Here is a 26,611-nt window from a genome sequence, read left to right as displayed (position 1 = left end):
TAACTGTAGACATACTAAATCTGTCCAAGACTTTTTCAATATAACTATGCTGAGTAAAGTAAAATCTACCTAACTGCCTATCATGAATAATCTCCATCCCAAATATCTTCTTTGCCGATCCAAGGTCCTTCATATCAAATGCAGTACTGAGCTCGGCTTTCAGTTTCTGGATGATTGACATGTCCTTGGCTGCAATTAGCATATCATCCACATATAATAATAAATAACAAAAGAATTCATCTGAAAGCTGCTGATGATACACACAACTGTCATATGGAGATCTACTGTATCCATGGTCGATCATAAATCGTCAAATTTATGGTACCACTGTCTTGGAGACTGCTTGAGACCATATAATGATCTCTTGAGTAAGCATATATGATCTTCTTTATTTGAAACCTCAAAATCAGGTGGTTGTTGCATATAGATCTGTTCCTCCAAATCATCGTGAAGAAAAACTGTCTTAACATCTAGTTGTTCCAGCTCCAAATTTTGAGAAACAACAAAAACAAGTAACACACGGATAGAAGAGTGTTTGACTACAGGAGAAAATACCTCCTTGTAATCAATACCCTCCCGTTGACTGTATCCCTTTGCTACTAATCTGGTCTTATATCTAAAATCTTGAGGAGTGGCTCCTTCTTTCCTTTTGAAGATTCATTAGTAGCCAATTGCCTTCTCACCTTTTGGTAATTTGACTAACTCCCAAGTCTGATTCTTTTCTAGAGAAATGGTGTCTGCAACACTCAGAGCATAATAGACTAACTCAGCACAAACAAAATCCTTAAAGCCATACCTTTGAGGTGCTCTAATCTGACGCCTATATCTTCAAGTGGCAATACTATCAATCTGATCCTGATCTTTTAATGTCACCTCCTCCTGAGTCTGAATCTGTGCATCTGTCTGTTGTTGTTGTTCATTGTAAGTATCTTCACTTGACTGCTGCTGCTATGATTTAACAGTCTGATCAATATCTACAACAGTCCTATCCTGCTGACCCCGATCCTGATCACTTTGAGAAGAATTAGGCTGTAGCTGCCTTGAAGCAGTGGCTGTCTCATAAAATATCACATCCCTGCTGACTAGAAATCTTTGAGATCCAGGCTCTATGCACCATAATCTATAGCCCTTTACCCCATATGCATATCCAATAAATATGCACTTTTTAGCCTAGGGGTCCAACTTTCCATCTCTTACATGTGCATAAGCTGGACACCCAAAGATTCTGAGTAATGAATAGTCTGCAGGTCTTCCTGTCCACATCTCTTCCGGAGTATTCATGCTTAATGCTGATGCTGGAGATCGGTTTATAATATAGTAGGCTGTGTGAGCGGCCTCTGTCCAAAAATCTCTACTTAATCCAGAACTAGATAGCATAGATCTGACTCTCTCTAATAGTGTGCGGTTCATGCGTTCTGCCACACCATTCTGTTGAGGTGTATCCACTATTGTTCTATGTCTAATAATGCCTTCTGACTTGCAAAAATTATCATATTCTGTAGAACAAAATTCTAAACCATTATCAGTCTGAAAAGTTTTCACCTTCCTTTCAGTTTGCCTCTCGACCATAGACTTCCACCATTTGAATGTTTCAAATACATCACTCTTATTTTTAATGGTGTATATCCAGACTTTTCGGGAGTAATCATCAATGAAAGTAAGTATATATCTTGATCCACCCTTGGATGTAATTGGGACAGATCCCCATAGGTCAGAATGAATATAGTCTAATATACCAGTTGTCCTATGCACGCCTATAGTGAAACTGACTCTGTGTTGTTTTTCAAATATGCAGTGCTCACAGAATCCAAGTGCACCAATCTTCTGACCACTCAGCAGACCACGTCTGCTCAGCTCTTGTAGACCTATGTTTAAAATGTGTCATAGTCTCTGGTGCCATAAATGTGTCAACTGCTCAAGAGAAGATTGTACTGCTGATGCTTTACCAACAACTGTACTGCCTTCCAGGTAGTAAAGGGTGCCACTTAATTTACTTCTCAATAAAGTTAATACCCCTTTATTGATAGTTATAGATCCTCTACCCCATCTGCCCTCATATCCTGCTCTGTCAAAGGTATGTATTGAGAGAAGGTTCCTTTTTAATTTAGGAACATATCTGACATCATCCAATATCACCACGGTATTTGAATTAGATTTAATTTGTATCGTTCCAATACCTTCTATATTATAGATACCATCATCTCCAAGAAGAACAGTACCACCTCACAAGATCTACAGGAAGAGAACCATTCCTTGTGAGGTGTCATGTGGAAGGATGCTCCAGAATCCACGATCCAAGTGTCAGCATGACTAACACTGTAGGCAGCTGTAAACACTGCATCATCTGGTATACTGCTATGACTTCCTGAACAAACTGCAATTGATGCTGTATCAGAGATTGTTCCTTTATCTTTTTGTTCCTTCTCCCTTTTAGATTGTAGAAGTCTACATTCAGATTTTCAGTGGCCTGACCTTTTGCAATAGTAACAAATACCTAGTCTTTTGGACCTAGACTTTGATCTATTTTTGGATTTACTTCTACCCTGTCCTCCCTTTTTCTATTCATCTCTACCTCTAACAGTAAGACCTTGAGCTGGAGTCTGAGCCTGATGCTGAAGCTGTACTTTTAATCTAAGTTCATTGGATAACAAGATAGCTTCTACTTCTTCAAGACTTATTGTTTCTCTTCCATAAAGCATGGTGGTGGTAATATGCTCAAAGGACTTAGGCAAAGAGTAAATTAGAATCAAAGTCTTATCTTCTTCATCTACATCGACACCAACATTTACTAGATCAAGCAGGAGCTTATTATACTCATCCAAGTGATCCTTAAGTGAAGTTCCTTCTGTCATGCGAAATGTGTGTAATTTTTTCCTCAAATATAATCTATTAGTCAGGAATTTTGTCATATATAAAATGTCTAATTTTTCCCATACACTTTTGGTTGTATCTAGTTCCACAACATTGTATAGGACTTTATCACTTAAAACTGAAAATAAGGTTCCTAGGGCTCTCTCGTTAATTTCTTCTTTAGCAGCCTCATTATCTCCCGGGATTGAATCCATACCCTTAAGGGCTTTTGCAACACTTTCTTTAACCAACAAATATTTTATCCTTACCTTCCATAGTGAAAAGTCTCCCGTGCCATCAAAGACGGCCACTTCATGCCTGATGGTGGTGGAGTGAGAGACAAACGCCAGATCATTAGCCATTGAAAAACTTTGTTTCTTGTCACCAGCCATCCAAGTGCTCTGATACCAATTGTTGAGATCACGCGCACCGGATTGAATCGACCTAAGCTTTTGATCTAAAGTCTAATCTCTTTGAGACAATTCACTAAACACATTGCAGGCATAAATAAACAAAGACAAAGAAACCAAGATTTACGTGGTTCGGCACAAGAGGCCTACATCCATGGGGAAGAGGAGCAATCCACTATAAATCCGTCTCGAAAAATAGGTACAATATGAGGTATAAAATACCCTTAATCGAAGCCAACAAGAAGGCAATAGAGTATCAAAAAGAAGGCAACAAAGATCCAATCGGATCTACCAATCTCAGCCTCGGCAATAGATCAAGGTAAGATAATACCTGAGGTGAAAATACCTTTCTTAATCCTCGATAAAAAATTAAGATGAATACCTCCTTACCAACCGAACAAGCGTTCGGTCATCAGCACAGGGCATCCGTGAAACCGAGAAGGAAGAAGACAGTTAGAACACCAACAGAACACCAGAGAGAGAAGGCCAGGAAGAACACCAGCGGGAGAAAGCCAAGAAGCAAGCCCGCACAAAAAATACCAGGAACCACCACCGCACACTCGCACTCTACAAAGAAGGATGCCACGGCCTCCTTTTAAAGAAAAACAAACTCCTCGAAATAGAGGTTCATCCGAATAAGAATTCTAAACTGTCACGGGAGATAAACAAGAAAAGAGTATATATTTAAAATCATTTTGTAGAAAATTCTTAATCTTTTTATAATTTTAGAGCAATATATAACAGAAATCATGATATGTGGTAAAAATAGAGTTCAAGTAGAGGTCCAGCTCCTAGGCCCCCGACCCCCCACCAACGAAGACAGACAGTATTTTCATGCTTTTGGGCTGTTGTTTCTGAATTTTTTATGTTTGGGAAACTAATAGTCAAGTAAACCAAACCTGGATTACATGTGGATCAATAGTTTTTGAAAAATAATATCCACAGCACCTTGAGAACGAAGGGACGCTACAATTATCACATTCTTTTGTTTAGAGGATCTTGGGTTCGATTTTTAAACGATGCATCTCCAAGTATCTAAATTTGGTTATGTTGCTCTTCCATACTTCTAATACCTAATTTTTGCATATAATAGTAAGTATAAAATGCTTCACTTGCTATAACTGCAACCTAGACTGTCTTAGATTTAAGATTAAAATCAGATCGGATACCAGCATATCCATATTTGTTTTTTCTAACGAATACAAATATGGATGCAGATATTATTCGGATGCAAAAATTTATATCTATATTTATTTTAAATGGATACTAAGGCTGCAAATGGGTCGGGTTGACCCACGATCTGACCTGACCCAATCCATGGAGATCCAATCCGAACCGTTTAAAAGAACAAGTGGATCCGGATCAGATTTTAAAATTAGATCTGTTCTATTTTTTGGATCGAGTCTGGATTTACTAAATTGTAATTCGATCTGATCCGACTCACTTGAATTTCTGGATTTATATGGATGTTATGCTCAATAATCCGATTTGATCCAAAGCCATTATATAGCCCAAACCTATTATATGCTAACATAGGTTAGGGACAAACTACAACAGACTGTCCACCTACATAATATTATCTTCTTTCCTTTCCACCCCTATAATTGAGTGACATTCACTGGTTCCGGCTGATGGAGTCTCCAACAAATATTATCTTCTTTTTTTTTTTACCTCCATAAAAAATCCTTCTCATCAAACCTACATAATATTTTCAATTCAAGAAATTTAAAGGAGTAATAGGAAATAGATATTTCACTTCCAATTATATCCCATGACTGGTTTCTATATGTATATGAGGTACATCTTGATAATTTCTTGGGATATAGTTATCACATGTTGATGATCACTTCAAAAATCATTGTGTCACGAGTGTCATCGAATAGTAAATTTGTAAGATCAATTTTAACTTCACTTATAGAAATTGATTGAACAGCTATAGCTGATGCATGTTGGTTAATTTGACCCACAATCTAATCCAGACCCAATCTATATCCGAACCGAATCTATATTTCATGGATTAAGATCGGATTATATATGGATCCGATCTGATCCGAATGATTCGTCAGATTTGATCATGAATCCGATTTAATCTGACCCGATCTTCTATTGGGTTAGGTTTGAATCCAATATCAAGACCTGATCAAAGAATCGGATCGGATCAAGATCACTCATGATCCGGTCTGACTCGATTCATTTGCCCCCCTAATAGATACAGATACAATTCGGATATTGAAAGTATGGATATAATTATGGATACAAGTTGGATAACTAAATCTTATGACCATACAATTAAAGATATTATTATATAAATGATGAATCGAGCTAAGAACATATTTATATAGTTGTATATTTTTTTAAAAAATTAATAAGTGTGATATAAAATTATATAAGATCACAGACAGATTTGGATATTTAGATACAGATTTGATAGTTATCTATCTATATCTTTTTTTTTTTTTGATGAATATGAATATGGATATAAATATCAGTTGAATCTTCAAATTTATTTATATATTCAGATTGATTTGAGTATCAAAATGGATCTCAACAGATATTTTCCGCACCACTTTCACGCCTAATAAGATTTATGCTAAAGACCTTAAGATGGTCACAAGCTAGGTCATGGGATCCGTGCACATCACTAGTGGTATACATCTTGATGTGTATCTAATAAAATCCTAATGCCATGAAAGAACCAACCAGCTTTATACTTACTAAGTCCTAAATTTCTAAAAGTTGCGCACATTCCCAATGAATTGAATTTGTTGGCCAGCAAAAGTCTTCAGTTTTTCTCAATCAAGGATAAAAGGATAATTGCCAGTGTGAAATAGACTTATTGCTCATATTTAGTAAAACAAAAATAATAGTATTAGTAAAAATTTAGAAATAAAAGTGGAATATATGAATTTCTAACTAATACATAAATGAGACCGAGGTATACAATATTTAACTGACAAGATATATAAAAAAATATTGCTATATTGTGGTTTCATATATTAAATTAGATGAAACCACAAACTACATGATTCTTGAAAAAAATGCAATATTATTCACTTCATAAAATCAAACGTTATGGGTATGTCTGGCATTGTAATTGCTTTTGTATTTTTTTTTCCCTTCATGAATTAGTGAAATATCATTTGAAGATTGATATTCAAATAGCATTTGTGCAAGATTTATGCTATTCATTGCTTTTACTTTCATTCATTTTTGAAAGTAATAATTTTTGTTTCCAAAATCTCAAAAATTTTGGTGATAAATTTCAAAAAACAAAAGTTAGTCCGGTTTACTTTTTTGCTTAAGCTTTTTTTTTTTAAAAGAGAGCAAAAGCAAGAGTACTTTACCTAATTAATTTAAAAAAATTATTTATAAAAATAATCTAATTTTTAATTTATTTATCAAAATGATGCAAATAGGATAAAATGCCATTCAAAATGGTATTTTTTGATGTCCACGTCACCACCCTATTCCACCTATTTTCCACGTGGACGAAAAGAAAAAATTAAAATCACCAAATCAAATAGTATTTTTTAAAATACCATTTGAAATGGCATTTTTGAAAATGTCATTTCAAATGACGTTTTAAAAAATACCATTTTATTTGATGATTTTAATTTTTTTTTCAAAAAAAAATAAAAAAAAATAAAAATTATAATTTTAAATTTATAAAAAATAAAAATTATAATTTTGATTAAAATAAAAATCATCATTTCAAATTAGTATCCCCATTTCAAATTATCTTTTTAAAAAAATATCTGAAAAAAAATTGGTGTAAAAAAAATAAAAAATACCATAAAAAAAGAATTGAAAAAAAATAAAAATTATAATTCTAAATTTTAAGAAAATAAAAATTTTAATTTTAATTCAAATAAAAATTATTATTTCAAATTACAATCTCCTTTTCAAATTAATTTTTTTAATAAAATATCATAAAAGAAGAAAAAAAAGAAAAAAAATAAAAATTATAATTTTGAATGAATTTTAAAAAATAAAAATTTTAATTTTAATTCAAATAAAAAACATCATTTTAAATTATTTTCTTCATTTAAAATTAATTTTTTTAAAAAGAATATTTTAAAAAATCTTAAAAAATTAAAAAAATAAAAAATACCATAAAAAAATGAGAAAAAAATTAAAATTAAAACTTTGAATGAATTTTAAAAAATAAAAATTTTAATTTTAATTCAAAAAACATCATTTCAAATTATTTTCTTCATTTAAAATTAATTTTTTAAAAAAATATCTCAAAAAAATCTTAAAAAAATTAAAAAAAATAAAAAATACCATAAGAAAAGAGAAAATGAGACAGAAATGAAAAAAATAAAAATTATAATTTTAAATTAAAAAAAATAAAAAAAATTATTTTAATTAAAATAAAAAACATCATCTCAAACTACTTTTTCCATTTCAAATTAATTTTTTTAAAAAAATATGTCAAAAAAATAAAAAAAATAAAAAATAAAAAGTGCAATAAAAAGAAAAAATTTAAAAAAATAAAAAAAAATTATAATTTTAAATTTAAAAAAATAAAAATTTTAATTTTAATTAAAATAAAAAATATCATTTCAAATTACTTTCTCCATTTCAAATTAATTTTTTTAAAAAATATTCTAAACAAAGAAGAAAAAATGAGAAAAAAATAAAAATTATTATTTTAAATTTTAAAAATAAAAATTTTAATTTTTATTCAAATAAAAAATATAATTTTAAATTATTTTTTCATTTAAAATTAATTTTTTTAAGAAAATATCCCAAAAAAATCTTAAAAAATTAAAAAAATAAAAAATATCATAAAAAAGAAAAATGAGAAAGAAATGAGAAAAAAATAAAAATTATAATTTTGAATTAAAAAAATAAAAATTTTAATTTTAATTCAAATAAAAAATATCATTTCAAATTACTTTTTTCATTTCAAATTAATTAATTTTTTTTCCATACCGCACCGTACGTAGCTGTTCGTGCCCGTACCAGATCGAGATGTACTAGTGCGGTCCGATTCATCTCATATATCGGCTTGAACTTTGATGGTTCCCCATCGACTTGTCTGATTTAACTTATTTTTAGATATTTTAAAAAATATAATTAAATTATCTGATATATTATTATTATTTACGTTATAATTATTATAACCCTTTTAGCATAACTTTTTCTCTCTTAATGTTCTGAGACACATTAGAGTATGTGTGTCCATATCCACAAAGCATAATATCCGATCACTTAAAATTAAATAATATAAAATAAAATTAATAATTAATAATATTAAATAGAATAAAAATATCAAGTGTATAAAATATAGTATAATAAAAGTTTCAAAAATACTAAGTACAAATCTAAAAAAGACTAAATCCCACAAGGACGTCGTGGTGTCCGTGGTCGCTTGGACCTTCTCAGGAAGGTCCTCAACAGCTGCTCCTGCTCTTGCTGTGATGGCTCCTCCCCTATATCAGTGGAGGTCTGTTGGTCATACTGCTCAGAAATAACTGATGCTGTCGGATCATCTACGGACTGAGCGACCAGCTCAACCCTCTCATCTAGATACACGGATGGGCCTGAAAAGAAAGTATCATACTCATGTAGCCAACTGGTACCTGGTGATGTCATCTGAGGGATGTAGGAAGAAGAAGGCGCTGTCATTTGTGGATCAAAAGGTGGTGGCATCTGTGCAGCATCTAGTGATGATATCTGCGGAATATGCAGTGACGACATATGTGGAACATATGGTGATGGCGTATATCTCATATCTGGTGCATCGGCTGCTCCATACCAAGGCGCACAGCTATATAGATCAACACTAATCACCATTAATGTTTCAAAACTTATTTTCTCTATCTCACGCAGTATCCAAATCCGTTCGTCCTCATCAATCATAGATAAAGCACGATAAGCATCCAACACAAGATCCGACATAGAATCAGTCTACAAAATAAAAATAAAATAGTTAATATACTGTAAAATATAAAATAAAAATATAACACAAACAACATAAACTGATTTTCATAGTCTTACCAAAAGATGCACAGCAGAACTCTCGCCTTCGTATCCGGGAACTGCATATCGAGGCTGTCCAATGACTTGCACTGCAATGCTAAAAAACTAAGCCATGTAGTCTTCAGTATATGAACGGCCTCTCAAAATGGGATCACCATGAACAATGTGATCTCGACGTGCATCCCAAATATCGATGTACTCTGCATGTCTGATACGCCAGTCAATACGAGCTTTTCCTCGTCGATCAATACGATGAAGTCCCTGACTGGTATCAAACTGCTCTGGGATGTCTTGAATCTGACCAAATTACCGCAGGACACGATCGAAAAGATGTCACTCTACCACATCAAAATAAATAAGTGGCACCCTAGCAGTCCATATGTCATGTCCAACTGTACACATCTGCGACAATATAGCCAATATCTCATCTATATATGGCTCCCACAAAAATTGATAGAGTTAAAATAAAAAAAAATTAGTAAGCTAAAATTTTAATAGATTATAAATACTGTAAAATGATATTTATAAAAAATCAAATTTATCCATCTATATGTATCAACTAATGTATCCAACTGGTACCTATAAATCTGTGCCACTCTCGTTGATACGTGATGAACGTTGAATGCAACGTTCTATCTATTTCACAATTTACTCATGTTAAATAAATTTTATCAAATTTAAAACAGTAAGTTTCAAATAAAAAAATAATATTTTTATACTTATATCCCAATGGTCCGTCTAGTCTGAATGAAATATCAGGATCATGCTGCTCTGATGGCATCTCGAGCAACTGTCGTCGTAATGGACTGATAATCGGAATATGCTCCTATACCAAAATTTATAAATTTTAAAAAAATCATACATGATATACCCAATGTGAACTCTAATTAAATATTAAAAATAAAAATTTTTAATTTACATACCTGTAATAATACAAGATAACCACCAATCTCGCTCTGATCAGTATAAGAACCCCGATATATAGCTCTGTACAGACAAGCTAGTACTGCACTGTCCCAACTGAGTCTACAAGCGAAATCTAAATCCTCTAATAATAGCAAAAACATCAACTTCATCTTATTCGATGAAGTATCGGATAACAAACACCACCTAACAACCGCAGCACCTGACCCCTAACATACTGCTGCACCATCTCCTCTGGTGCATCATCTGCAATATGAAAATATCGATAACGATCATCCAAACACTCAATCCTGAGTCGTGAATGATCAAAAAACTGAGCGTCGGGCTCAAACCCTAGAATCGCAAGCATAAAGCCTGTCACTTCGGAATGGTAAGCGTGGGATCAACTCCGGTAACTGGATCGCCATCAACTGGTAGTCCAATAAGGATGCTGACATCCTGTAAAGTGATGGTCACCTCACCTAATGGAAGATGAAATATATGTGTCTTTGGATGCCATCTCTCAAGCAAAGCAATAAAAAGACCAACGTCCATCTGTATACAACCAATCCGATATACTCCACAGCATTCAAGATATCGTAAATAATTCAGCACCCTATGTGGGATGTCCTCTGTCCTCTAGAAGTCAGCATCGGATCTCGTAGACGAAGGTGTCTGAGCTTCTGCAATAAGATATAATAATTAGATAATGTATATGATTTTTTTAAAAAAAATTAAATAGTAAGTAGGATTGGAATGCTTATGCCGCCATCTAAAATAGTCTGTGATCGATGATGCTCTTGCAATGTAAGAATACTACTATCTCGAGGATCGGAATGTCGCGGATCATAAGCTATAATATGCTAATGAATCTAAAATAATGATATTATCATAAGTATATTAAAAAATAAGAAATATGATAGCCATTCATTTTATGAGAAATATATTTTAAACACAATATTATCACACAATACAACTAAAATACAAAATTCAGTTCATCTCTGGATATTAAACACATATATTCAAATACAATCTCACAGACATACATAAAACAATGACGAAAATACATCTTCGAAGCCTTTAATTTCTTCCACTGCTTGAAGTTGAAGTATCTTAGGACAGCAACGGCGGTCATGACCTTGTTCCTTACAAATGTCACAGTGGTTCTTACTTCTTATTTGCCTATCATCCATCTCATTTCGTAGTCTTATTGACTTTGGTCTATCTTTCTGCTTGGATCTCAAACAATGATGATCAGAAATATATTTGAACATACGTGTATGCATCCAATAATCTTTATGTGGTAATGGATTAAAGTCACCGCTCTAAGCATTCATATATGCTGCAATTGTATATGCATCATCCACAAAAATTACTAAAATATACAGTAATTTCTTGGCACACAGCTAAAACGTGTGAACATGGATATTTGTACATGCTCCACTTTTCATAAGAATATTTTCTTTCAGCTAAAGTAACAGTATGAAAATTTTCTCCACCTCGTAACCCTATGCTTTCTCTCCTCGTAAGCACTTCATATATGCCTCTTTGAAGGTTTAATGCTGTTACTCGGTGCTGGTTAGCTTTAACTTGATCTTCAGCAATCTTAATTGCAATATGAGGAGTAAAAAGATTATTTAGATTCTCCTCTACATATCTCAAGGCTTGGGCATGCCTCGTATTGAAGTATTTCACAAGACGATAAAATACCATTTGAACACAAGCTGTAATTGGCACATTTCTAGCTCCTCGTAAAATACTGTTAAAAATCTCTGACAAATTTATAGTTAAGACACCATAGCGCAGGCTGTCATCATGTGCCAATGTCCACTTCTCCTTTTCTATCTCAGACAACCAGCTCCAAGCCTCTTCATTCACTGTTCTGATCCTACCCATGATAAAGTTGAACTTGCGAACATGATGAGTGCTTTCTGCTTGCCATACTGTTCTTTTTAGCTGCACATTTTTAAAATGAGTGTTAAAATTACTGCAGATATGTCTTAAGCAGTATCGGTGATAGGCATGTGGTGGACTCCATCCAATAGACTCATCTGCAATGGCATTTAATATACCTGGATGCCGGTCAGAAATTAAGCATATTCCATTTCTATCTTTAACGATATGTGTTCTGAGCTGGAAAAAAAACCAACTCCAACTTGCAGTCGTCTTCTCATCCACAATTGCATATGCTAATGAAAATATTTCATTCTCTGCATCAATTTCTGTTGCAATTAACATCTTACCTTTAAACTTTCCATACAAGTGTGTGTCATCAATGCTGATTACAGGACGGCAGTGCGTAAAATCCTGAATGGATGGTTTGAAAGTCCAGAAAATATAATTTAAAACTCGGACATTAAAATTCACAGTTTGAAAAAAATTCTATGAAATAACTGTATCAGGATTTGCATGTTGAAGTGCAGCTATATAATAGGATAATTTAACATAAGATGACTCCCATTCTCCATAAATATCAACCAATGCTTTCTGCTTTCCACACCATGCTTTCTTGTATGATACTGTATATTAAAATTGATCATTAACGATTGCCACAATAGCTTCAACTTTAACATCGAGATCTTTCTTGATAATATGTCGGACTACTGTGCCAATCATCCTTCTATTGACATGTTTATGGTCTCGACTCAACCCCGTAAACAAACAAGTGTGAGGACCATCATATTTTGTGATTTAAAAATATCTATATTTTTTCAACAATACAGCACGAAGCTTCCATTTACAATTTTGAACATTATCTGATGATGCACATCGTACGGACCATAATTTCGAATGCGACTGAACTACATTGTACGTTCGATGCTTCATAATGTGATAAAGATCAACAGCTCTCCTTACATAATCTTTACTCTCAAACATTAGACCTTTAGAAAATTCAGTCATCGAGGAGTCTCAAAACTGATAGTCAAAGTTCAATCTTCAACCAGCACTAATATAACCACCATCATCTAAATTTATATCGTTAAAAAATTATGGGGGTTCGTGCAAACGAGGTTAAGGTTCTCCCACATTAATATTAGGCTGAACATCTTCATCATCATTCTCATTTTCACCATCATCATCATTACTGCTACTGTCCTCATCCATCCAATAGTCTTCATCTCTGCTTTCATCTGACTCAAAGCCTAGATAATCAGAATTTATTCCACCGACTACCCAGTCATCATTTTCTATATGAGTGTCGTCTCCCGTACTTACCACTACTTCTAGCAAAGGAGAAGTCACCATACGACTTTGAATAATTGGACAACTAGGGCCGACAGTAGTAGAATATTGTTCTGCAAATATGGCCTCAACACTATCGATTTGCACCATAGGAGTTACGAAAGGTGAGGAAGGCCCAACATTATTATCCGCTTGAGTTAAAAGCCGACTATAGTATCCAAAGCTCGGTACATCTTCCTTTTCAATATATAATTCTAAAAATTGATATTCTGAAAATTTCAAAGGAAATGTCAGCATTTCTTCGACATCTTCATCGTCATCAATTGGAACTAAAATATACTTGCTCTACATTAACTGTCCCGACAAATTAGGAGATTTTTATTTCAATTTTATTTCATATTTTTCTTTGTCTACAGGAATACTGCTGTATAAATGATCCAATAATTCTTGACGTGATAATGATGAAGATACTCTAATCATCCGATTTGCAGAGTGACTGTATAGTACACTAGTTTCGTCATTCTGTATCATACCATCATAATACAATAGTACACGAACTTGAGTACTAGCTATTTTCTCAGAAAAACCTATGACAAAATCAAAATCAAAAAATTTAGTATTGCTAATTATTTTATCGTTTCAAAAGATTTACATGATAAATGCATCATATCGTAGAATATCCTATGTTGGTCAACTGACAGGTCTACATTTTCATGAAATGCAATATATTTAAAAAATTTTAAATTAGGATCGAATCGAATTTTAAAATAAATCTGAATCTAATGAGATAAAAATAAAAAATAAAAAATAATGAGATAAAAATAAAAAATAAAAAGATCGAAATAGAAGGACGCCGTAGGGCCGCATGGGCCTGCCCCGGGGTCGCGCGGGCCCGTCATGGGGCCCGCCTCCAGGGGGCCGCCGCGGGGCCGCCGCCGGGGCCCGCCGCGGCGCGTTGCCGGGGGGCCGCCGTCGAGGGCCTGCCATCGTGGGGCCGCCATCGGGGAGGGGCCGCCGCAGGTGGGGATGGGGCAAGGCGGCCGGCCAAGGGAAAGGAAGGGGCCCGTCGCCGGCCAAGGGAAGGGGAGGGGCGGGGTAGGGCGGCCGCCGGCCAAGGGAAGGGGATCGCCGCCGGCTGGCTGTCGCCGGCGGGCTAAGGAAAAAGAGGGAGAGAGAGAGGAAGAGAGAAGGAAGAGGAAGAGAGAGAGGGGAAGAGGAGAGAGAGAGGGGGCCGGCCAAGGGAAGGGGAGGGGAGGGGTGGGGCGGCCGTCGGCGACCCACTGATGGACCAACCACAGGGGGGCATGTAGACCACCGCCGGCCGACTGTCGTTGGTGGGCCAAGGAAAAAGAGGGAGAGAGAGAGAGGAAGAAGGAAGGAAGAGGGAGAGAGAGAGAGAGGAAGAGGAAAGAGAGAGGGGGCCGGCCAAGGGAAGGGGAGGGGCCGAGTGGCCGCCGGTGGCCCACTAGCGGACCAACCGGGGGGGGGCGTGCGGGCCCGCCGCCGGCCGTCTGTCGCTGGCGGGCCAAGTAAAAAGAGGGAGAGAGAGAGGAAGAGGGAGAGAGAGAGGAAGAGGAAAGAGAGAGGAGGCCGGCCCAGGGAAGGGGAGGGGCGGGGCGGCCACCGGCGGCCCATCGACGGACCAACCGGGGGGGCGCATGGGCCCGCCGTCGGTTGTCTATCGTTGGCGGGCCAAGAAAAAAGAGGGAGAGAGAGAGGAATAGGGAGAGAAGAGAGAGAGAGGAAGAGGAAAGAGAGAAGAGGGAGCTCACCGCTGTCGGGAGCTCGCTGTCGTACCGTCGGAGAGGAGAAAATACCGGAGAAGCCGAAGAAACGCCGGAGAAGAGGGAGAGGAGGGGTTTTTTTTGGATTTTATGGTTCAAGAATGCCAAAAGAGATGGCATTTTCAAAAATGCCATTCTTTTTGATATTTTATTTTAATTTTTTTATTATTATTTTTTTTTATGATATTTTTATTTTTTTATTTTTTATATGATTTTTTAATAAAAAATTAATTTAAAATGAAGACAGTAATTTGAAATAAAATTTTTTTATTTGAATTAAAATTAATTTTTTTAATTTATAATTATAATTTTTATTTTTTTTACCATTTTTTCCCCTTTTATTCACTTCTTTCATGGCATTTTTTTTATTTTTTGGAATTCAAATTAAAATTTTTATAATTTAAAATTTTAATTTTAATTTTCTCCCATTTTTAACCTTTTTGGTATTTTTTTAGGTATTTTTTTCCTTTATTTGGAATATTTTTTTAAAAAATAAATTTAAATTAATTTAGTAATTTGAAATGATGTTTTTTATTTGAATTATAATTAGAATTTTTATTTTTTAAATTCAAAATTATAATTTTTATTTTTGAATTAGAATTACAATTTTTATTTTTTTTCAATTCAATTTTTTCCTTTTTTTCTTTTTTATGGTATTTTTTATTTTTTTTACACCAATTTTTTTTTTTTTTAGATATTTTTTAAAAAAAATAATTTTAAATGGAAAAAGTAATTTGAAATGATATTTTTTATTTGAATTAAAGTTAAAATTTTTATTTTTTTAAAATTTTAATTTATAATTTTTATTTTTTTTCCTTTTTTCTTATTTTTTTTATTTTTTTATGGCATTTTTTATTTCTTTTATTTTTTTGAATTCAAATTAAAATTTTATTTTTTTTAATTTAAAATTATAATTATAATTTTTTTCTATTTTTCCTATTTTTTCTATTTTTATGACATTTTTTTAGGTATTTTTTTCTTTGTTTGAAATATTTTTTAAATAAATTAATTTGAAATGGAGAAAGTAATTTGAAATGATATTTTTTATATTAATTAAAATAAAAAATTTATTTTTTTTAATTTTATATTTTATATTTTTTTCTTTTTTATGGTATTTTTTATTTTTTTAAATTTTTAAGATTTTTTTGGATATTTTTAAAAAAATAAATTTTTAATGAGAAAAATAATTTAAAATGATGTTTTTTATTTGAATTAAAATTAAAATTTTTATTTTTTAAAATTCATTCAAAAATATAGTTTTTATTTTTTTTCTTATTTCTTTCTCATTTTTTTCTTCTTTTATGATATTTTTTTAAAAAAATTAATTTGAAAAAGAGATTGTAATTTGAAATAATGATTTTTATTTAAATTAAAATTAAAATTTTTATTTTTTTAAAATCTAAAATTATTATTTCTATTTTTTTAATTTTTTTATGGTATTTTTTATTTTTTACATCAATTTTTTTCAGATATTTTTTTAAAAAGATAATTTGAAATGAGGATACTAATTTGAAATGATGATTTTTATTTTAATTAAAATTATAATTTTTATTTTTTTATAAATTTAAAATTATAATTTTTATTTTTTTCTATTTTTTCTCTTTTTTTTGAAAAAAAATTAAAATCACCAAATAAAATGATGTTTTTTAAAAATAATATTTTAAATAGTATTTTAAAAAATGTCATTTGATTTGGCGATTTTATTTTATTTTATTTTTTTCGTCTAGGTGAAAAATAGGTGGAATAGGGTGGTGACGTAGATATCAAAAAATGTCATTTTGAATGATGTTTTATCTTGTTTGCATCATTTTGATAAATAAATTAAAATTAAATTATTTTTATAAATATTTTTTTAAAAATTAATTAGGTAAAGCTTCCGCAAAAGCAATGCCAGTCAGCCCTACGCCCAAAGCAAATTTTATTCTCAGACATTGTACTTGAAAACAAAATTTGAAAAAAAAAAATTAATTGCATACATTGGACCGCTTGTCTTAGATTTTAGCATTGTGGTCTTACAAACTACTAGCCGGGAAAAATAAATTTTTTACGGAGCAAAAGTTTATATGAAATTATTTTAATAAAAGCCACCTAACAAATGACTAAGGCTGCAATTGGATAGAGCCGACTTGTAAGCCAACTTGGTCCCGGCCTAATCCGATCAAATTTGATCTATATTTGAAGATCCATAGGTTGGGTGAGGTTGAAAATTTAGACCTTACCTAAAGTTCTTTTTAGAGATGGATCTTGTATTTTTTAACCCATCTCATCCCAACCTCTTTATCATCCATATCTAACTTGGATCAACAAAGGTGGGCCAGACCTGAAACGAACCTAATCTAGCCAGATCCAAAAATGCAAATTATATAAATCTTTGCCTGACCCAAAAATGCGAAATATATAAATCTCTTTCTCATTCATTTTAAATAACTTTTTTTAATCAAATGAACTCCCATTGAAACTAATCCCTCTTTCTCATCTCAACTACTGCATCTCTTCTAATCTATTTTTGCTCAATTTATAATTAAATATTTATATCTCATTATTTCTTTTGGTGAATTCTTATTTATAATACCCTCATATATATATATATATATATATATATATATATATATATAAAGATTATATTTATAAACTTAAGAATGATCATTACTTGGATAAAATTAAAATTTTTTAAATTAATTGAGGTTTAAATTGACTCCTTCTGACTTTATTTTTTTAATAATTTTATATATAATAATTATTATATTTTAGCTATGAAAAAGAATAGCTAGATGCTCGTCCCAAACAGCAAATATGACTTGATCTAGTCTCATTCCAAATCCGAATATTTTGGGTTGGATTAGGTTATAGTTGATTCAGATCTGAGACGAATGACCTGCTGGGTCAAAATCTTTTTCATAGATCCGACTCAACCTAACTAGATTCAATTATAAAATCGGGTGGAATTGGGGTCAAGTATGTTCCAATTGGATCCAGCCCATTTGGAGCCGTATCAAGAAGACAGGAACACTATTTCGGACGGTTGTTTTGATATCTCCGCTTTCCACTGCCGCCAGCGCACCGCCCCGTCTCCCAACATCATCACACATCCCGCCCCAAAATTATTCCTTGGCCATGGTCCCCTCATCAACCGAGGAAGAGAATAACTGTTCATTATTACTCGATCCAATAAACCAACGACGCGTTTCCAATTCCGTAACCAGTACCATATCCAAGTACGCGTGCCACTTAATTTGTGGTAAAGCACTGTCTTTCCTGTTCCATGACTCTTCACGATCAACCCTTTTGCCCAACAGGAGTCCACAAGGTGACCACGAATTGGACGGGATCCGAACACGTCGTAATCATGAGCTCTCCGTACCTCATCGGCCGATTGATGGAGAACTTCACCTTTTGAGTTATCGCTTAGTTAAGTGAGACCTTAATATCTTATTCGGTGTTGCCCCCATGTGGCCGTACAGAGATCCCTGTAGGGAGACGCGTTGATTAAAGAAATAGAAGAATTCGGCAATTGAGAATCCGATAAAAGGGCCCGACTCCTTTCCCAATCCCGACTGTCCCTTTCTCTCGCTTAGATCCAGGGGCTGTAGATACTGTTGGAGTAGAAGAAGAGGTGTCCCGACGGAGCTCGCGGGATCTGAGATCCGCTCTGCTAATCTTTTCCATATTTACTTCCACAAGTTTCAAGGTTCCGCTACGCCAACTTTGTTTAAATCTCTGTGTTTTCTCTTTTTTCCCTCAAAATTTCCCATAAATTTTCACCTAAATCGGGTTATTTTCTTGGAATAGTTGTTTCTAGCAGTTTTCTCCCTCTCTTTGGTTTGAATCGATCGGTTACGTATCAATTTGTTAAACGTTTAAACGTTTGGACCTTGGGGAAATCAGATGTTTTTTTTTTGGCCGCCTAATTATGTGATTTTTCTGCTGTTCTGATGTGGGATGACTGGATTCGTTGCGTGTACTCTCCTGATTACTTTAATGAGTACTTGCATTTGCCCTGGAAATAGGTAAGGGCCTCGTAAAGACACTGTTTTTTGCAGTGGATCTGGGCCTTTGGCCATGGAGGTTATGGTATCGCAGGTTAATGTAAGCTTCGTTTTGGTCGGTACGGTAACGGAAAGTGGTTGGATCTTCTGTTTTTAAACTAATAATTATTTTGAAGTTTAATTGGTTAGGTATGACCTTGCATGGGCTTGCCACTGTAAAACTGACTATTAAGGTAAACAATAAAACAAAGGGGGGACTTTGCAGCAAATTTATCATTTCCAAGTTTGAATATCCTGGCTTATCAGTAGACAGGATTGAAGTTAATAATTTGGTGACTTATTGGTAGGAAAGTAACATGTAAATAAGCCAGATTTCATATGTTTGCTTTACAAGGTAAACAGTTCAATATGGGCCTATTTACCTGCAGCTTTAAATCCCTTATGTATTTTGTAGTACGCATGTTTCGACTATATATTGTTTTCTAAATTTGTGTTTTGCAAATGAGATGCATGTACAGTTGTAAGAAATAATCTTTTGGTTACTTGTATCGTTTCTTTTTATTTGGTCCTTATAAGGTAAGTTTTGCTCGAGAGAAAAAGTCAGTATAGAGTTTTTATCCCGGCCTGTTTAATATCGAAGCTGCAGTTTGCTAAAGCAATTGTTGATATGTTATCAGGTGCATCATGGCTATGAAAGGGAATGCAGCAGATAATAGAACCCGGAGCTCGATATCTATATTTATTGTAATTGGCATGTGTTGCTTCTTCTATGTTCTTGGAGCATGGCAAAGGAGTGGTTTTGGAAAGGGAGACAGCATAGCTGTTGAGATCACTAAGCAAACAGATTGCACCATCTTGCCCAATCTTAGTTACGATACCCATCATGATCGAGCAAGCAATCTCGAAGAGCTTGGTTCAAAAGCTGAAATTTTTGAGCCATGTGATGATCGCTACATTGATTACACCCCTTGCCAGGATCAAAAACGGGCAATGACCTTTCCAAGAGCAAACATGGAATACCGAGAAAGGCATTGTCCACCAGAAGAAGAAAAGTTGCACTGCCTTATACCAGCACCCAAAGGATATGTTGCGCCATTCCCATGGCCAAAAAGCCGTGACTATGTCCCCTATGCAAATGTTCCCTATAAGAGTTTGACAGTCGAGAAGGCTATTCAGAACTGGGTTCAATATGAGGGCAATGTGTTCAGATTCCCTGGTGGAGGGACACAGTTTCCTCAAGGGGCAGATGCATATATCGGCCAACTTGCTTCTGTTATCCCGATTGCTAATGGGACGGTCAGAACTGCTCTGGATACTGGTTGCGGGGTATATCAAATTTCTTTCTAATTTCTACAATGCATATTGTACCATCACATGTGCTCCTCAAACATCTCTAACATCAATTTTTCAGTTAACGGGCATCAACTTCTGTCTGGCATGGTTGTACAACTTTAGGAGATGTTGGATTGTCCTCATATGTTGATCACTTTATTTGCAACTTACTGCTGATTGTGGAATTATTTCAGGTTGCAAGCTGGGGAGCTTATCTATTGAAAAGGAATGTGCTGGCCATGTCATTCGCACCAAGGGACTCACATGAAGCACAGGTTCAGTTTGCTCTGGAAAGAGGTGTGCCTGCGGTTATCGGTGTGCTTGGGACTATAAAGCTCCCATATCCATCTAGAGCCTTTGATATGGCCCATTGTTCGAGATGCTTGATTCCATGGGGATCAAATGGTAAGGTTCAATAATGAAGCCGCTCTTTGTTTTGTTCATTGACTTGGTAGTCAAGTGTTTTGCCTTATCAGGAGCTCTGGCTTTCATTGCCAGTTCTTAGACTCTGGCAAATCTTTCTCATGATATTCCTTTGATTCTTCTTTGCAGATGGAATGTACATGATGGAGGTGGATCGGGTTCTTAGGCCTGGTGGGTACTGGGTGCTTTCAGGTCCTCCCATCAATTGGAAGATGAATTATAGGTCATGGAAACGTACTAAGGAGGATCTTGAGGAGGAACAAAGAAAGATCGAAGAAATTGCTGAACTTCTTTGTTGGGAAAAGGTCTCTGAGGAGGGTGAAATTGCTGTCTGGAGGAAGAGAATAAATACTGATTCTTGTCCTGTTAGGCAAGATGAACCCCGTGTTAAAATTTGTGAATCAACAAATGCAGATGATGTCTGGTATTATTCTATACTAACATTCACTTATCTAGAATTTCCGAAAATAAAGGCATGATTCATGACATGTTCACAGTTATTAGGATATATAATTGGCACCAGTATATTCTTTTATGTAGCTGTCTTGGCATTGTATTAAACTTTGATGGGAAAAATCAGGGTTGAAAGTCCAGACAAAATGAATTTGTCGTAGTCTCTCTCTCTCTCTCTCTCTCTCTCTCTCTCTCTCTCACACACACACACACACACAGTCTTGTTAGCAATTGTCTCCACATGATTCTCCCATTCTACCCAATCTGGTCTATTGTGACAGGATGCCTCTCTTTCATCTTTTGCATGTGTATATTTTCATATACTATCAAAGGCTTAGTAGTCTAAGAGAAAGCACATACGTTCACTGTGTTTGGTCCAACTGAAGCTCCTGCAAGGTCCATGTTGTCAAACTGCTTTTGTCTGTCTTGACAACAAGATATGTAATATATTGTATGCCAATAAATATGTGTGCCTATATGGAGTCTCAGTTGTGAACATGACATGTCATTTTTTATTGTTCAAAGCCACACTGAGACACTTATGTGGTATGAATGTATGATGTTAAGCTCATTTTATGCCCATACTTGTATTTTTGTACATAGGCACGCTTGCTCACTATATATAGCCATGCCCTAATCAGTCATTGATATCCATATTTCAATTTCTGAAACTGTATCTAACGTTAATGCTTGTATGGGTATCCACTTAATGCATGCAGCAATCACAGTGTATCATACAAGGAGATATGCTTATATATTAATATATTAGTAAAGTACTATGTCATATTAACTAAGTGTTGGCATTCAAAACACTTAATCTTACTGCACTAAGGTGGCAGAAATTTTCTGGTCCCTAAACCGCTCTTAACTAGGGCATCAGCTTGACTATTGGCTGCTCTAAGTGTGTGGATAGAATTAATTGTGACAATGGTAGTCCTATGTGCTACTTAATCAGAAGGTTTACTAACTTCAAGGCCAATATCTATGATACCACCTTATGACATTCACCAGTTCCTAGTGTAGTCAATTTGTGCAACTTCCCTTATCCTTAGACTAGTTCACAGTGTCACTGGTCGACACTTCACCCTCCCCTCTTTATTGAGTTTGAATTTCAGAACTAAAAAAAAAGTCCACAGTTTCTTGATAGCTCCAGCAGTGCCATATCAGATTATCAGAACCTTCTGATCAATCTTTATCTATATATGCATCTATATGAACTTTGATAGACCAAATATTGCTGGTACTAAAATAGTCAAATGCCAATTTACATATCCTGATGATGGTATCTAACTTTTTATGACGATTTAGGGACAATAACATTCGAATGCCTGCACATGTCATTCTGAGCTATTATAGTTTTTATTTATAATTTATTTTCTCATTATCCTTTACCCTTTCTTGGTGACACTAGGTACAAGAAAATGGAGGCATGTGTAACACCTTTTCCTGAGGTTAACAGTCCTGAAGAGGTTGCTGGAGGAGAACTGAAGACATTTCCAGACAGGCTAAATGCTGTTCCCCCTAGAATAACTAGGGGTTTGGTTCCTGGATTCTCAGTCCAGAAATATCAGGAAGACAACAAATTATGGAAGAAACATGTCAAAGCTTATAAAAAGATCAATAAGTATCTCGACACAGGACGATATCGCAATATAATGGACATGAATGCGGGTTTGGGCAGTTTTGCTGCAGCAATTGAATCTCCAAAATTATGGGTGATGAATGTAGTGCCTACTGTAGCTGAGAAATCTACTTTGAGTGTCGTATATGAACGAGGCTTGATTGGCATATATCATGACTGGTATGGATTTTTTTTTATCATTCTTTTACCGTTGACAAGTTTTCTGTGTCCTCCCTGTACCAGTAAATGTTTATTTCATTATATGTTTATCACATAATAATATCTGATCCATGAAATGATGAAAAATGTTTGTACCAGTGGGCTTGTTTGCATAACCTAATTACCATATTTAACATTTTGCTAGAACATTCTTAAGTGAGTCAAATATTCTACTTATTCGTTTTCTGATGTTTGAATTATAGTGATCCCTTAATTAGGGTATTTATTTTGGGATAGGTGTTACAATAAGTCAGAATCCTTTTTTTTTTCCTCATGATTGGGCGGATGTTTAAATCTGATACATGGTTACCCCTGATATAAAATGGAAAATGGATCACTGGAGTTACTTTTAGATTAGTGTAAATTCTAAATTTTGAGCTGAGAAGAGGTTCAAAAGCTTTTTTTTTTTTTATGCTTCTTTCACTGATATTAGATGCTATCTCAGAAGAGATTTCTCCAGCATATAATTGGATTGTTAAGGTTTTTGCCTAGTTTTCTGATATGGATGCTAGACAATTCTTCATTTGATGCTTTCTGATTTGTTTCATTCCACTGGCTAGGACATGATCTTGTCTGTATAAGAGAGTTTGGTCATTCATCAGCTGTGTTTGCCACCATTACACTGTTCATATTACAGTTCTGTCTTGTAGGGTATCTGAACTTACTACTTGTCTAATTTGGGTTCTAAGGAAACTCCGATTTGGTCAACCATTCATCAGGAGTGGAACTTCTCTTTGTACTTGTTGTTGCATATATCTCATGGAAACCTATGAAGTCTGTGGCAATTTCCGAACAATTAACTTTTGAAGCTTTATTGTCTCTCTTGGGGAGAGATCAGATTTGCTTTTACCAGGCATGATGTGAAATTGTAAAATGTAACTTTGTAAGCTTTCATGTTCCACAATTTGTTGATATATCATGTTGTTTCATCATGCATAGCCATAAGATATGAATAATTTATAGTATTGAAGATCTAGTTGAACTTCTGCACTTGACTTCTTCTGGGTCTTCTTTTTGTTTCTTATTGTGCATTTTAAATAGAAATTGGGTTGTAGTACCACTATTTTTTCTCAAAAATAAAAATCTAGTGTTTTTTTATTGTTTAAATATCATGGGTGAGTTTACATCTGGCTCAAGTTTTCTTAAATAATTCCACATCATTTGTATGTGCCATCTTCATTGTTTAACAATGCTGTTTTGTTTTGATATGGTTCAGGTGCGAAGCTTTCTCCAGTTATCCAAGGACATACGACCTTATTCATGCTAATGGTGTTTTCAGTTTGTACAAGGACAGGTAAGCTCCTGCAATGCTAAAGGCTCGTCGACCATATTTGACATGATATGTTCTACGGTAGCGATAGATAATAAAATATGAGCTTAGAAAACATTTCATTAGATGAGATTGAAGATTTTGAAGAATTTCTTGAACTATCTTATTACTATAATTTCTGATATGCTTATGAAATTGAAGCAGGTGCAAAATGGAGGACATTCTTCTGGAGATGGACCGTATCTTAAGGCCAGAAGGTGCAGTAATGTTCCGTGACCAAGATGATGTCCTCGCAAAGGTGAAGCAGATTGTTAGCGGCATGAGATGGAATACTAAGATGGCAGATCATGAGGATGGCCCTCTTGTGCCTGAAAAGATATTGGTTGCTGTGAAACAGTATTGGGTCAGTGGTGACAACAATCGAACAGCCGTTGCATAAACAAGGTTGCCATTTTGATGAACTGAGTATTGCTATCTGCACACGATAGTGATTTCTGGAACCAGTTGGACAGAATTGACCAGTTAAGCATTGCCTACTTCTCAGTGCGGAGATGGAAAGCTCAAAAGCATTCACTAATTGAAGTTTAAGCTCATTTTTTTGTTGTTGAATGATGGTGGTATTTATTTTTCTTGTGTGATTTACTTCATATTTCCTTGTATTATTTTAATTTAACCTTTGCTGCTAATGTTCCTGAAAGATTATAGGCATTGAATTTTGGGATTGTACATCAAGGCCTGCTAAATATGTAATCTAAATTTACAAGAGGTGAATGTTTAAATGAATATTTATGTTCTTCATTATTGGCATGCCAAGGGTCTGCATTGTGGCATATCACTTAGTGCAGACGCTTCTACAGCGGTACTCACCATTCCATGAGTAAGCTTTTTACCATTGAACGTTTTTTTTTTAAAAAAATAAATAAATAAAATAAAAACTTATTCATTGTTGGTATATTTTTATAAAAATGAAAAAAAGGGGGAATATTTTTTGGAAGGTTTTTTTTTTCGTGGAATTTAGAAGCTATTTAAGTATTGATTATTACATTGAAGATGGCAGCTTTCAGTTTTAAAATTGAAATTGCAAAAATTTTAGCTATTAACATAGAATGATTTCAATTTTATATTTCATTCATTGGTTAGTTATAAATTTAATTTTAAAATTTGAACTATGATTATAAAATGATTTCAATTTTATATCTTATTTATTGGTCATTTATAAATTTAATTTTAACACTTAAGCCATTAAAATAGAATGATTTTGTTTCATATCTCGTTGGTCAGTTGCAAATTCCATTTTAAACTTAAATCATTAAAGTAAAATAATTTTGATTTTATATTTTTAAAATCTCATTCATTTGCTGTTTATATTTTTTTATAAAAAATGTTGACGTATTAAACTCTATTTATTGAGATGTTTTCCGTCGGTCTAAATAAAGCAAAGTCGAATCAACAAAGGCTTCTCTTTCATGTTATCCATATATTTTGCATTTTTTTTCATCAATGATGAAACATATTATATTTTTTTGATCAAGTATGTGCTTTTTTTGCAGTGATGTAGACTTGCAAGGTAAACAGCTGGATGGCTTATCTTGTTCTAAGTGGAGGGTGGTGTGTAAAGAATTACCGATCTACTGCACTGAAAAATTCCGCAGGCGGCACGTATTGTCTCTAGAGAGGGACCTTACCCGCATCTTTACTCTGTCACTTTTCTTAAATAAAATTATTTTGGAGCAGTGTTTGCAAAATTTTATGTAATCTCTCCATTTTTCTCCAACATTCATTGCATAAATCCCTTTGGGAGCTTGTACGTACGTTGTAACAGTTCTTGCTATCAGATTTTCTGGTAAGGACTGATCAAGAAGACTTGTGATTCTAGACATTCATTATAACTCGCAGGGAACTGCCCTTCAAGAGAACCGAACAATAAAAAGTGATCAAAAGGTTCCATAATCTCATGATTTTGAGAGTTTTCTCCGAACCATAGTTTTTTTTATTTTTTTCAATATATGAACTGTGTAGTCTTGTCTTAATATGGTTGGAGAACTGTAACTTGGTAATCATGTAACTTGGTAATATGGTTGGACTGATCTACTTGTATACGCCCTGCACTTGGCTCATACGCCTTCGCACCCTTCTTACGGGTAGCCGATAATAGGTAAGGTTAGACAAAGTAGGTTGGGATGGATATA

The 26,611-nt window shown here is 34.2% G+C and overlaps 1 protein-coding gene across 2 annotated transcripts; it reads left to right on the top strand.

Annotated features, from left to right (window-relative positions):
* Positions 1-18,579: 18,579 nt before the first annotated feature.
* LOC105056578 (probable methyltransferase PMT2) lies at positions 18,580-26,372 on the top strand. 2 transcript variants are annotated; one of them, XM_010938817.4, is made up of 8 exons: positions 18,580-18,806; positions 19,782-20,430; positions 20,631-20,841; positions 20,989-21,283; positions 22,724-23,113; positions 24,369-24,446; positions 24,624-25,299; positions 25,973-26,372. In XM_010938817.4, exons 2-7 carry the CDS (start codon positions 19,789-19,791, stop codon positions 24,859-24,861), a joined length of 1,854 nt encoding a protein of 617 aa, XP_010937119.1. In that variant the 5' UTR covers positions 18,580-18,806; positions 19,782-19,788; the 3' UTR covers positions 24,862-25,299; positions 25,973-26,372. The 2 variants fall into 2 exon arrangements, with proteins under 2 accessions (XP_010937119.1, XP_029123808.1); XM_029267975.2 differs by having other exon boundaries at positions 18,582-18,806; positions 24,627-25,299.
* The last annotated feature ends 239 nt before the right edge of the window (positions 26,373-26,611 follow it).

The sequence above is a fragment of the Elaeis guineensis genome, chromosome 13 (assembly GCF_000442705.2).
Source record: "Elaeis guineensis isolate ETL-2024a chromosome 13, EG11, whole genome shotgun sequence".
NCBI classification, from domain to species: Eukaryota; Viridiplantae; Streptophyta; class Magnoliopsida; order Arecales; family Arecaceae; genus Elaeis; species Elaeis guineensis.
Note: the sequence above shows the minus strand (reverse complement) of the source record. Positions and strands in the feature narration are given on the sequence as shown.